The sequence below is a fragment of the Cupressus sempervirens genome, chromosome 3, assembly GCF_028749045.1.
Source record: "Cupressus sempervirens isolate cs-2001-9-10 chromosome 3, ASM2874904v1, whole genome shotgun sequence".
NCBI classification, from domain to species: domain Eukaryota; kingdom Viridiplantae; phylum Streptophyta; class Pinopsida; order Cupressales; family Cupressaceae; genus Cupressus; species Cupressus sempervirens.
Window position 1 is genome coordinate 269,613,328 of NC_143120.1, and position 15,252 is coordinate 269,628,579.

Below are 15,252 nucleotides of genomic sequence, written 5' to 3' on the forward strand. Positions count from 1 at the left end.
TTTTTCTACAGTAATCCTCTAGCAACAAATTCCTTACACATGTTCACCATGAAAGTTCTAGTGACATTATGTCCTTACCTTTGGAAGATTGGAATGGGCATCTCATGGTCCACATTGTCCCCAATGACGAAGACTACCCAATAATATAATACTTATTAATTAATAACTTATTATATTTTAATAAATTAATAATACTTATATAATCTTATAATCTTATTAATAACCTATTATATTTTAATAGTTAATAATAGATATAACAATATTTTATTAACTAGGGTGCCACTTTTTACCTTGGGTGATGTTACATAGTTATGCTTTTAAATATTGTTATATCTATTATTAATTATTAAAATATAATAAGTTATTAATAAGTATTATATAAGAGTAAATCAAGATTTGTTAGAATAGGCCAATAGAAATAATCAAATGATAAATCAGAAATTGTTAATATGGAATAAAGAGTATTGCTAATATGAAATAAATAAAATCCAGCAGTTAAATATAAAAAATAAAATAATGAATTAGAAAATAAATTAGATTTAAGATAATCAAATCTTTAGAATTGTTGATTTGTGTAAAAGATAAGAACATTCTTATCTTGAAATTGAGTTGAACAAATATGACAAATAATTGATCTAGTTTTTAAATGATTAACCTATAATTATTCATAACATAAATAAGAACAAATAACTAATTTAGATGATTAATAGATAATTGTGGATCACTTTGATTATATTTTTATAACTATAATTTAAAAGTATAATCTCTCACACATGTTAGAAATAAAACATGATTTGTTAGAACCAAAAACACATTGGCTTTCTTAAAACAAATAAAAATATTATAATGTTATATACATTCATACATTATATGATATTAATATTTATAAACATAGAATTCGTCCAACAACTAATACAAAAGTTATTTAAATTAGATACATATTATTAATAAGATACATGAATAACTATTATTAAAAATTTATTTAAATTAAACACATATTAAAAAGTTAATAAATAGAATCATAAATAATCATATTAATTTAATATTTACTAATAATAATCATCTATTTCATTATAAAATAATAATATTATTAACATACTATATAAATATTTTAAAACCATTTAAAAATAATTAAAATACAATACTTTTCCTAAAATCTTAAATCAAAACTTTAAAGTTAAACAATAAAAAAAAAAATAAAACAATTGGGAATACGGATTTTGGAAACAACATGTCGAATGAAACAGAAGGACGGAGGACGGAAGTGTGGAAGTATTAGACGAGTTGGAGATTGACGGAAATGCAAACGACACCGTAGCCGAGTGCCTCTGAATGAATGAATGCATAAGTAATCCTGCCAGGAACTAATAATGCAAACATTTTAACATCTCAATAAGGTCCCGGGACAATGGATGGCCAAAAATTTATAAATATTAATTAATTAATTTTTTGAAAAATAGCATCTGTCCACTGAAATTACGAACAAAACACGACAAACAAAAATAATTTCACATTCGATAATTACTTTTGCACTCAGTATAGTTGGCAGATTCAAATCCCGAACCTGCGGGGGAAAAGCGGAAAAATGGCGAGCTTGGAGTTGGCACTGATCCAAATGATGAATGACTATTCAAAGTCCAGTGCACAGCGCAGAGATCAAATAGGTTCATGTGATTAATTTTTCATCCTTTTCCTAGCATTGAATTTATAGTTTTTTCTTTTTACTTTTTGCCTAAAATGATGGTTAAAGTTCACTGTATGTGGGAATCCGATTTGTTATAGTGTTTAATCACGCTACAATTTTCAGCTCCACCCCTGAAAATGTTCTCTTCATTTAAACGTTAACCCTAGCTCTTAGATTTGATCCAATCCTTGCTTGTCTATAGCTGCAGTCCTAGGTTATAGCTGTAAAGATAGCCCTACATCTTAGCTATAATTGTAACTCTATTTTTTATATGTAATTCTCATACATATAATCCTTACCCTAGCTCTTATATACAATTCTAGCCCTAGCTCTTAGATTTAATCCTAGGCTCATCTCTCATTGTCATCCTTAGCCCTAAGCAGTCTAGCAGCTTCTGTATGAAATCTTCGTTACGGTGGAGCTCAAACATGGAACTAAAGGGAGATTCGATAATTACATATTCAAAATATACAAAAATTACCTTAAATACGCTAGTGTATTATTAAAAATCAAAATGCTTGGAGTCCTTGCATCTGCACGCAGTTATAACTAAGAAGTAAAATATCTACATAAAAAATCTTCATTGCTCTTACATTTTTACAACATAATTGAAATGTTTGCTTTATAAATGCCATAGTGCATTTGTTTGTTATATTGATCATCTGCAGAGAAGGAGAAAGAGGTGCAACCAGAGGTATTTCAGCAGGTTGATACTATTGATCCTCAAAGCTCACAACAGAAAACACAAGTTGAAGAAGTAGAAATAGTTGAGGAGGAAAGCCTCCAAGTTGATCAAACATGTGAAAAACAAACTTAGGATCAAGTGTCCAAACATCTCTGCTTGCAGAGTCAGAAGTGTTAATGTTTTGCCCAGAAATAATGATAGACAGCAATAAAGGAAAGAAGAACAAAAATAGCCACATAAAGACACAACACATTTATCCTAGGGAAACCCTCCAACTTAGGGAAAATCCAACCACACCAGAAAAATATCTCTTTTATTTAATAATAGAAATTCAAGTACAATGCTTTCAACTTGATGCCGTATCTTAACACACAAAGCAATCACATGTATATATCGAATTGAGAGACTCTTCATATCACAACCGAAGGTCTCTTCAATTTCCAAAAACAAGTCTCTTTATATTTCCAAACGCATGACTCTTCGCATGTTGCATGTCTCTTCATATAATAAAATGTCAAATATTTAGAGTGTGACACCTGACACACATTGAATGCCACATCATGCTCACTTGAAAATATAATCATAAATCTTTTCTCAATTTCAACATATAGATAAATCAGAGATAAAGATCTCCATTGCAACTATAATCTTCTACATGAAGTAGTACAAGAGGCTCAACATGCAGCTGAGGCTCAGCATGCAGCTCCTATTGAGCAAAATATATGAACCATTGACTGAGCAAGAGTTTGCTGAAGGAGATGTACTCTAGATAAGATGGAGCAGTAATTAGAACAGCTACAACTAGGTCAATAGGACATTACTTTACAACAACAGCAACAACAAGCCCCAATTTTCATTCAAAATAAGCGGTGGATACTTCTCACTGGCTCCAGTATGGTGGGGTGTAAATATCCGAGGTAGACATCTATGGTCGAACCAACCTCTAAGAATTCATGACTCATGCCAATAATAGAAACTCCATGGCCTAAAAATAAGACATGAACTTTATCAGCTATAACATCTTGAGGAGCTTCCACTCACACATCTTCAGCCAGTCCACCAGGGAGGAAGAAATTCAAGAATTTCAAACAATTGTGTCCACTGTGGTCCCTATAGTGAAGAAAAACAAAAAGAGCAAGACAGAATTGAAGGAGTGAATTATAAATCTGAATCTTACATCAAGCATCTAGCTGCTCCATTGCAAGCAATAGATCAATTCATACTCCTCTTTTCATAATTTCACCAAGGGAAGACTTAACCTTGGAAAAGATTAAATGTGTAGCTAAAGCGACAAAGAATTGGATAAATGATCTTTATGATCACAGCTGCAAAGTAATAGAAGAAGCAATCACCTCTAAGATACAAGTCCAGTGGTTGAAGGAGAAAGTACAAAATACTATGGTCAATGTCAAGAGATGATGGTCATTAATGGATATAACCTACTAAGGGTAAAGCCAATGTGTTTCATGGATCCTGAATTGTTAATAGTGGAGAAAATATTGGATGATAAATCAGTAGGTCAACCCTAATTCTAGTTGGATCTTATTTAGATTAGAGATGATGTTGTAGGGAAGGCCATTAATTTACTTAATGATTTGAAGGACATTCTTGACATAGAATGTGATATTCAAAAGTTTTAGAATTTATGTTAGGACATAGTTTCTACTTGGACGATGAAGTGCTTGGCGAGGATATGAAAGACAGATTGAATAAAGTCTCAACAATTGGATTGGGTCCCCCTTAAAACTTCAAAGCAGACTTAATGGACTACATAATGAAAGTCAAAGCAGCCTTCAAGGTATTTATAACAATTGCTAGGCAAAGAGAAGAAAAACAGAGTTCATCGTTGAAGGTATATGAGGCAAAGTGCTTCAAATATTTCATCTTGGACAGACCTAATCAGGATCTACTTAATCCATTTCTGACAATGCTGATGGATTACAGAAATCATACACTGACAAGGACTAGGTGATAGCAGAAGACGTATCTGATGATGACAAGGATGATTGAAATTGCAATTCATTTTGAATTTTCTTTTTTAAATTCAAATGCAATTTAACCAATCCAAGAATTGATGTTTTGGGACTTGCAATTAATTTTTATATCTTCTTGATGAGGAACCACTAAAAGTCAACTTACCTTGAAACCAATTTTTTACTTCTAATCAAGGATCTCGAGTTTGTTATGGATCAAAGAGTGACATTATCCTATCCAAAACATTTACTATCTGTAAAGTACCATTGATTGTAAAATGATCTAGGATGACGAATTTTGTACTAGGTTTTGACGCCTTTCTCTACAAAAGGTAGTTTGTTCTCATTGTAAAGGGATTGGAAATTGTTGATATCTGTAACATGCTGCTCTAACTCTTAAATAAACAACAATCACAATTTATTTTATAAAATTGATAAAATTAAACTTTTGCTTTTCATTGTCTATAGAGGCAACGGTTATGAAAATCAAAACTCTTTTTCAAAATTTTGAAAAGGTGGTCATCTCCCATACTTATAGAGAAGCCAATGGGGTTGCTGATTGGATAGCTAATCACGTAGTTCAAATGGGGCAAAAGATGAGGTGGCTCGATGACTTGCACAAACAAGTGGATCTTAAAGCGATCATTAATTATGATGTTATTCATTCCAGAGTGGGAAAGATTTGCTTGGATTAGAAATTTAATGATTTGCGGGAGTCGCCTTACGATTGTTAGTTCAGCATTCCCAAGGAGGTACATTCATGTGAAGGCTATATGCTCTCTGCACGTATCCTAAAAAAGGCATTCTCGATATCGTGTCACAAAAAACTGGTCTCATTTCTTTCTCTTTGCTTTTGATATCTGGGTGTCTCTGGTTTTTTGTCTGCTCTGCAATATGGGAGGTGAACCGAGGAAGCAGGAACCCAAAAAATGTGATGATTGGAAGGCTAGGCAAGATGTTTGGAAGATTCTCCAGAAAGGGAAGGTGGCCAGCTACTTGGAGCGGTTGCATGGATTCAAACCCCATGTCACCACTGCCTTCTTTAAAAACTGGGCGGACGACAAAGTTACCCTACATGGAGTGTCTGTTAAGCTGACTGAGGAATTCATTGCCGAAGTCACCGGTCTTCCCATGAAAGGTATCAAGTTTTCGAAGCAGACCAGTATTTCCAACGCGGCCTACAAAAATTCCCAAAGACGGAAGAAGAAGAACTGCAATTGGAAAAGAGTGGCGACTTCTTTGATGTGCAACAGATAAAAGGTATTTGGCGTGATGTGCTTGGTTGTATTCGCGAATATTTCATCCTTGATGGTAGAAGTAAAAGCGTGTACAAATTCCACTTTGTTTTCCTTAACCATTTCAGGTACAAGGACAGAATCTCCTTCCCTTTCTATTTGCAATTTTCTTTGCTCCAAAGTTTGAATGCCCATAAAAAGAAACAGTCTCGACCCATATTACATGAAGGTCCGATTTTACTCATTGAGGCTTTTTGTAAAAATAAGTCCATTGCTTCGTCCCCGTCCACTGCCAAGCATAAGAGTCCTAATCCCGTTACTGGAAAAACGGATGAGAGTGTTAAAAAGATAACAAAGGTTAAACTGAAACCCTCCAGTTCTCAAAGACATATTGAGGAAGAGGACACTGAGGTGGAGAGCACTGATGGCTCTGATAAGGAGGCCCCTGAGGAAGAGGAGGGGACAGATGCTGGGGAGTTTAGCTCTAACTTGGATGGTTACCCGGACTCGAAAGACAATAATGAGGAGGGGAGAGAGGAAGATACTACGGAGGTGAATTCGGAACAGAGCAAGTCTGAAAATGAGGACACACATCTCGAGTCTGGGGGAGGTGACAAAGGGAAACAAAATAATGATTTAGCCATTTTGAGTGAGGAGGAAAACACGGGGAAAGCTTCCACTCCTCTGAAGAAGACCGAGGGACATGATAAGGTGGGACAGAGCCACCATACTCAAGAGGAGCCTGGTGAGATGGAACTGTTGGACGGGGGGATTCATATTGATAAAGATGGCCCTGTTCCACACACCATTGTTGATGATGCGGGTGACTCCTCGGAGAGGGAAACCAGTCTTTCCTTCCTCCTCTCTGCTAAACAAAAAGTTGACTCTTTCCTTTAGGTCGACTCCTGGTTATATAATGAAATAATGGGGCTGAAGAAGAAAGGGGATACATTGCAACATAACTAGGAGACTGACCGGGCTATTATTCAACACATGGAGGTGCAAATGGGAGATATCCCAAAAAAACTAAAGGATTAGGAGCAGAATCTTAGACTGCTCATCAGGGAAAGTGGAACAAAAATGGAGCAAGTTACCTCAAGCATCTGTGCAGCTGCGGCAACTTTGGGTAAAAGAGTTAATGAAGGAACCATATCATCGAAGGGCCCAAGCAAGAGGAGAAGACAAAGTTCGAGGAAAAAGCTTTGATTGATGCTGCTTCTTCGGTTGCTAACTCCATCTAGGATACGGCTAAGATTGGTAAGGAGGCTCTGAAAATGATTGCGAAATTGCAATAGTGTCCTGGGTCTTCTTTTCTGCTTAGGTTCCTGTGCAAGTCCTGTTTGCTGGCTGGTTCTTCTGGTTCCTGTGTTTGGTCCTGGTTTCTGGATTTTAGTTTTTTTATATATACTGTCGGTTCCAGGTCCTTGTAAAACTTGGGTTTTTTATTTGGACTTTTTTAGTGGTTTCAGGTCCCTGTAAAACCTGATTTTAATGCTACTTTTTAGTAGGTTTATGGACTCTTTCCTTTTGGTTAGCGTGTTTTTTCCTTTTTTGAGGATGTAAAATGGTTTCGGGGTCCCTTCAAAACCTGTTTTTACTGTAATCTAAAACTTTTGCTTTTCATTACATTTAAAATTGGAATAGAATTGAAATTTCTTTCATATGAGTATGAATATTGCCAACGGATTTAACGACTTTCACACAAAAAAGAAAATTACCAAATACAGATTTAACCATTTTTTCTTTCCAAAGGAAATGCATACACAAAAAGAGAGAAAAGATGTTACCATTTCATTTTTTCCATCTTGGAAATTTCTTTCAAGTCTTGGCAAATCCCAGTAGAGGGGGAGCATCATCAGGTGCTTTACCTCCCATCCATTGACTTGCAGTCCTCCGCTCAACTTTCTACTGGAAGCTGCCCTACCCTACTTGGAGGGTGCATGGCTAGTTCCGATTGCCATCTGAGCCTAGTGTTTAGAACCTACATTATTTATAGCGAGTCACACACTCTAGGTACTTCGTTGTCTAGCATGACCCTTTTGACCAGATGTGTATCTAGTTCATGTGAACTAATGGTCACATACAATTGCACTGTGCCACTTTGGCCTAGGTTTATAAAAATGTTATCACTATATTGTGCTGTCAGAATTCAGTACCATTACTTGGCTTGTATATAACAACTGTGTCTAACTGACTTTCTGTTCTTGCAATCATCAGTAGGCTATCAGTTAATGTCTACTGACATCAACAGTCTTAAATTAGCTTCAAGGGATGATGACCCACTAACAAACAATTGCTTAATTGTTAACTGACTTAATGGTCATAACGACCTTCTGTTGATGTCACTTTGTTTCACGTCCAGCCAACAGAGTAACAATTGTCGTTGGACTGAGATGTTTGGCCAATATCGCTTGAAAGAATGGGAAGCAAAAACTTTCCACTCCCAAGCTCCATGTAGATTGGGTCTTGGTTGTGCAAGAATAGGCAAAGTTGGATGAGTAGGTGATTGATTTATAATAAGGCGGACTGAAGCTTCATCGCTTCCCTTTGCATTTGGTTAGGCAATGGATCACTTGAACGAGCTTAGGGCAAATATCTCAGGACAAAACTAGGGGATGCAAGGAAAGTAAATAACAGAAATGTAAAGAGCCTACAGGGTTAGAAATTTAATCTAACTATAGTCTACTTTTATGCTATTATTATCAACAATACATGCTTGAATGGTATGATAACTAGATACATGCTCGATCAATTAATCTAACACATACAAGTGCTGCAAATGAAACTGGTACTGAAGTAAACAAAATCTTTTAATTTTATCCAAGCCAAGGAAGACAATAGCAACAAAATTGAAAGATCTCATTGTTTTTGAAGGTAAATGAATCCCATAGAAAGCACTCCAAGATTCTTCTACTCAAAATGCAATTTATAAATACCAGCAAGCATTGGGTGAAACAAAGATATTCCAGAAAAGGATGATACTGCTTTCATCCATGAAGTAAGGCGTTACAATAGTATGGATGATAAAATCATCAATTTTACCAACCCTAGAAGAGTCAACATTCTTCTTATTTATGGATGAGAACTTAAAATTCGGTTGGGAAAATAATTCCTTGCGCCAACTAACTTACCTACTATCTTTATTGACACAATCTACTACTATCTTCACATAGAGACATCTGCAGAATAAAATCCATTAAATTATGGCAGAAAGAAGTGGGGAAGGGAAAGAGGAGAGTTCCAGAGTAAAATCCGATCTGAAACAGTGATCTTTACACGTTTTTCCTGTCAAATCTCTGCCATTTATCTCCTCGAGACGCTACTGATTGATAAGAGCACTCCACTTCTTTGACATTTTAGAATGCATTAGGTATGCAAGGAAACATGTAGGTGAAAAGTGATTTTATCAGCCATCATTAACTGCTTGCAGCGTTATTAATAACTCTGTCAACCAACAACAACAACAGATGGTAGGCTTTAGAAGGAATCTTGACATATCCTATCATGTTGTGGAAGGACTTGAGTTCCAAAACCCTCGGATTCGGAACTGGGCACTGACTATCACATAATGCAAGCTCACTTGATCGGGTCATGGGGAAGGAGGGATCTTTGACCCAAAATCTCATCTTGTAGAGTTGTGGTGCTTCTGAAAGCAAGTGAAGCCCCTTTTGAGCAGGTACTGAATTAAACCAAAAGGATCCCTTGACGCTGAAAATCTTTCTTGTAGCGGGGTCCTTGTTGGATATCCTTCTATGTCATGATATGAGATGCATCTGACATAGAAGGGGAGGCCTCATCAACCTAGGAAGATAAACATTTCAGACTCACTATAGCGGGGTTTTGAACGTATAAGCACCCTTTTGTTTGCTAGCTCGTTGCTTCCTTGGCCTCTCTTTCTTGGATGCCTCTTGTCCTGTGTTGGCATCTGGTCCTTCCATGGTTAGGATCACGAGACCGAGCTGGCCTAGAACCCTTGGGGAATCACCTTCCCTTCTTTGCTTGGAAGTGCCTATTTTACAAGGCAACATCTACCTTTTGGAATTTACATTGGCTCTTCTCCCACCCCGATACCCGAAGATTTTTGCAGATCCTTTGGAGCCAGTATCCATTAGCACCTTCAAGTACCGGACATACGTTAATACCATGATCCTTAAAAACCTTTCTTCTACAAGGCTTATTATTTTAGGGTTCCCGGGACCTTGTGCCCCCCGTCCTTTCCTTGAAGATGGATATGCCATTTGGGAGGGAGCACAAAACTCAGAAGCAGAAACAAGTAATGTAACTCCCGGTAAAAAGACAAAAGATGGTATTTAGAAGCCATACCTTGGAAGCATAGAACTATCCCTCACTGGTCATGGGAGACGAAATCGTGAACTTTGAAAAGCTGCAATTTTAGGACTTGTGAGTGCAAAATAGATAGTTTCAAACTAGCAAAATATCGATTAATTTATTCTTTGCCAGAATCCGAAATTACGTTGCTTGGACAAAGACTCCAACGGCGTGGCGTACAACCCTGAGTTGTTCTTATGCGATTGACAAGACTACTATTTAGTATTCACTCACGTGACACATGGGATCAATTAATGCTATGTACTTTGGATGTGAGAACCATTTGCATTCAGAATACCAACCAACTTGTTGTTAAAGATGCAAGGCACTCAACCCAAGGATGGAGAATGCATATTGGTAGACGATCAGAGGCAAAACCCCCCCTTACAGTCACCCAAGAACATGAATAGGACTGCTAGCGCAACGCCAACAAGCCACCACTAACCTACTAGGACTGAGGCCATATGTGTACTATTATCAATGGCAACATATCCCACACTCTAACTTTTGGAGCCAATGATGCAAAGCATCATACAAACCAACCAATCATAAGGATCCTTGCTAATCCCTTCAACATCCATTCAATAATTTCGTTATTTAGAGGCATCTCATGGGGTAAAACAAACTATTTTTTAACATGAATTCATCAATATTTCTCCATTCACGGTCTGATTTCTATTCCCAATTCCATTATTCATAACTTTTGTTCCTGCCATCTTCTTTTAAAACCCTTTGGTGAAATTGTTCCAAACTAGGCCTATTAAAACATATCCAAAGCTGAGACCAATCCAACAAGTTATGGTCTTTGCACCGAGACCCATTTTTCATTGCCATAAACTACAAAGGATATATGTAACCCTGCCTAGGGCATCCAATATCTTTCCCAAATTCAAAATCAAATGATTCCAAATCAATTTTACTGTAAACCTCTATGAATCTAGTTGCAGAATGTGTAAGCCATTGAGTTTTCCACTTCTTAAAGCATTACATAAGCACAAATCTTTGCCTGCAACTCCATTGAAGGTATTTAAAAACCAGTTTCCACTAAAAGATCCATAACTTTCACAAATCTGCATAAAAATGACTCAAACCAAAAGGAAATGAAAGCTGATTCACATATATTTTCAATGAATCCTATTAGAGGTCATAATCATTCCACATGTGTCTGTACCAAACACTGCAACATGACTGTTTTCAGGCAATCTCAAATCTGCAAACAAGAACTTTCATTGAAACATCCATAACTTCTTTATTTCTTCTCATAATCATCCCAAACAAAAATCAAAAGGAAAGTTATTCATCCTACTTTAAAATAAATACACATTGTACAACATTTCTAGGCCGTACAGGTCTGTACAAGGCCTGGAAACAACATAAAAATAAGTAACTCCAATCAAAATGGAAAGTTTTGAATACACCACTTGCTTCAAAATGCTCTCCTTCTTCCCATTATTGTTTGGAACAACCAATACATGTTATTTATACTATTTTAGGTGGTTAGAAACCATCTAACTTCCCCTATGACCTTTCAACGTCTTTTTGTGCAACATTTAGTGAAAGGTGCAATATTACAACTCTGCAGTTTTGCACTTTCTTGACAACTTTTAAGACACTTATACAAAATTACCTTCAACTTAGTAAATACCCTCTCAACATGTCCAAATAACCTTTTTAAGACATTTTACATTCTTTCTAACCTTTTCATGACTTTATATATCATTTTGACCCTTTGAGCAATTTAGGTCCTGAATGACAACTAAATGACCACTTTACATTTTTGTTGCCCTTAGGCATTACAGTTGATTCCATTACATGGAATACCACAATCAAACATATGGATTTAAATTAATTCTTTACAATATCCCTTGGGATCATCTGCAACATCTTGATCTCTAGGTGCTCCTGCACCGGCCAAAGCCAAAGCCACTAACCAGGCACCCATGAAGGCATGCCTGCAACTTCTTAGCTGAGCCAACCAAACCAACTCGACTGGTGGGATCAAACCCCACATAAATCCAAGGACGAAAAAGAGTGCCACAGGGCGCCCAAGATGCAAACCACTCTTTTGGTAGGGACAACACCAGAAAAAAACCAAATGAAGCAAACTTGCATCACCAAACCACACAACCCAAAAGGAAAAACAACAGAACCAAGCTCACCTTCCTACGACGGAATGCACCATGTATCATGAACTTAGATCACCAACTAGTGGTCCAAACTCAAGCTACCAAGTACATTTCGTGGGAGGAACATGAACTTGTTCTGCACACGAAGAGGGTGGAGCCGACAAGCTCCACCCTGCAACAAACGAACGAGGATATAGAATGCAATGTTTCTGTAGTTTCACCATGATATAGAATGTTGTATAGCTTCACTATTATTGCGATTTTTTTTTTCTAGGCACTCATTATTTTTCGAGAACGTATGGGAAACAGTCCGTTACTTTTTATGCTGAATTTTTCTCTTCACTTTTTGATCAAAAATTGATATTCCAAGTGTATGTGGGCTGCTAGGTTTAGGTCCCTTACATCCCACTCTTTCCTTGGCTTTGCACTAATCTGGCATTAAATCTTTTAGCCACTTTTTGAAGAACATCAGACTGTCGGCCAAATGCAAGGGTCTATCTCTTAGTTTTCATCTTTATTTGTATTATCACTAGATTTGTTTACAGTAATTTGAAAATATGCATGCTGGCAGATCTCCTTTCATGGTAACTTTTATTTTCAACTTTGGACACCTTCTATGAAGATATATTTTATTGCAAATTATGCACATGGTTCTGTATTCTTGTTAATGAAGGAGTTTACCAATTTTTTTTTTGTCAGTTTGAGATTTATGATATTTTAATGTATAACCTCTGGATTAATGTCTGCTGAAATACAATAAATTACCTACTTTATTCCCCTTTGTCCAATTTGGAAAATCTTGAAGCATAAATTATGGCCTTCCACCTGTGTTGATTGAAAAATGTGTCAAATCCATCTCAAAACACCACCTGAGTCTCACACACATTTCGGCCTAGTTCATCAATAATGCACTGAGATGAAGTAAAAGCTGAAATGAAAACTGAGTTTTGAAACTAAAATTTGATTGATGAGCTCTTATCGTGCTGATTAAAAATTAAATTTCCATTATAGAAAACAATAAACACCTGATCTGATACCATGGATGCACAGAGCAGTTAAATTCCTTAGGTGAGCCACTCCTAAATGTGTAGGCAAATCAATCTTGAAAACATAATTGCTGGTCCAGGTTGTCACATAAATTTGCATGCAGAAGATTTATATTTTGCTTTTATCCTATATTCTGAGATTAGCTTATGCTTTGTTCACAAGCAACATTGTCTTGTGTTCACTACTAGTCTAAGCCAGTTAGAATTAAAAATGTTGGATTATGTATACAGTATGGTCACTTCTACTTTGTTGCCCTTTGGCAAGTCTAGGTCTTAAATAAAATTTTCAATAGCATTATCCATTTTGTCAAACGTCAGATTGGAAGATCTTCAAAAATAAATCATGAAATCCCAGCTAAGTGATCGAAAAGTGTTAAAATCTTCTTAAAGTCATTGGCCAGAACCCTGCACATTTTTTGTGTCATCAACAATGATTTGAAATATATCAAAATCTAAAATTCAATATTTGAAATTTTTAACTTTCATTTGATTCATGAGCTAATGGACAACTGATCAATAATGAAATTTCCACTGCAGAAAACAATAGAAGTCTCTTGTGATTGCACTGATTCATAGATCAATTAAAGTTCTATTGTCAGTCCTTCCAAATGTGCAAGCAAGCCAATCATTAAAACTTAAATGCTGATTTAGCCCACAAATTTGCATAAAGGAAAGACATTTTTTACTTATCCTATATTTCTAGAAAAACTTATGCTTTATTCACAAGAAACAGTCTAATGAAATACATTTGGTTTCCTATGAGTGTGCTTCTCTTGAGTTGTATGGTGCCGAGTAAATGTAAACAGTGAAGGATGTTGGATTATGTTGAATCACTCCCAAGAGGCATTTGTGCAGGTGGATATCCCACCTGATATTCTGTCAGTACCCCGCTTCTTTACTTTCTATCTATATGGAGGCCATTAATCTTTAAGATGAAAACCAGATTCAGTTTCATTATAATGATATATCCCTCATCTAGCTGTCAAATTACATGTTAAAGCAAGATAATTAAAAAATGCAATCTGGTAGTTTCATAAAGAGAAATGATAGTGCTGAGAACATACGTGAGATTGGTGATAATAATTACATCAATTCCGTACATACTCAAACCTTTTAACTGTATTTAAATGTTCCTTAATTTTTGCTGATATGCCTCCGCTGTTTTTACCTCGATTTTACAACTGTGTAATGTCCCTTTTTTGAAATGGATCTAATTATACATAATGATAAATAATTAGAATGAGAAAGTAATAAATAAATGTAGTTTAGTGAATGGTCGAAAGGCATGAAATAAAGAGACTACTGAAAGATTAAAGATATAAAAGGAAGAAAGGAATCGACCAAAGAATGATCTATCCATCCGTCAATAATCAATCAATGAAAGGAGCACATGGGCAATTAATCAATTGGGAAATTAATTATTATTATTCTAAAAGGCAGCAATGAAGGGTGGTGACTCTTTTCTTGTGATGGATATAAAGTGCAAATCAATTTATTGACAACCAATCAAGCAATGAAGTGATCATCAATCATTAAATCATATTGAAATCAAGAAAACAAACCAATTCAGCAGTTAAACAATAAATCAGTCAATCATGCAATAAAACAATCTTTCTTGAATTTGAGGAAGTGACTTACAAATAAGGAGGAGGATAGCCCTTGTTTCGCCTTATCAAGTTTGGTTAAAAACCAAACCTTAGTAATCCTTGAAGGATGAAAACTCTCCAATGTTGAACGAGTTTTAAAGACAAATTCTAAAATACCCTTGGCAAGTTAACAATGAAAACCCTTAATCTCGCCACTGCTGAGTTAGGGATAAAAACCTTCAATTCAGCAGATTTAAAAGCATTTCCAAAGAATTCAGGATATGATTGATTTTCAGAATTATGTCATGAAGTATTAATCTGAATATTGGCCTTTTCTCAACTTGAAGGAGACTTATAGCAGAAAATAAAGATAATTTTTGAGGAGCACATGATTAGACTACGGTGGGGGTAGTGAGTGGGTGGTGAATCAAAATATTATCAATATTATTGAAATCTAGCAAGTAAGAAAACAAAAGAACACCTGATTTGCATGGAAACTCTTGTGGGAGAAAACCACAACAAAATATTGCTTTTGCATTGAAAACATCTCACAAATGTTTTAGGCATCGACTCACGGAGACATTGTTG

The 15,252-nt window shown here is 35.8% G+C and overlaps 1 protein-coding gene across 1 annotated transcript in view; it reads left to right on the plus strand.

Annotated features, from left to right (window-relative positions):
* The first annotated feature begins 1,253 nt into the window (after positions 1 to 1,253).
* The window catches only part of BLOS1 (GCN5L1 family protein), a 54,080-nt gene continuing 40,081 nt past the window's right edge, over positions 1,254 to 15,252 (plus strand). Inside the window, exon 1 of the mRNA XM_089819419.1 lies at positions 1,254 to 1,664. Within this exon, the coding sequence (XP_089675545.1) occupies positions 1,586 to 1,664 (79 nt within the window). The 5' untranslated portion in view covers positions 1,254 to 1,585. The remainder of the gene's footprint in view (positions 1,665 to 15,252) is intronic.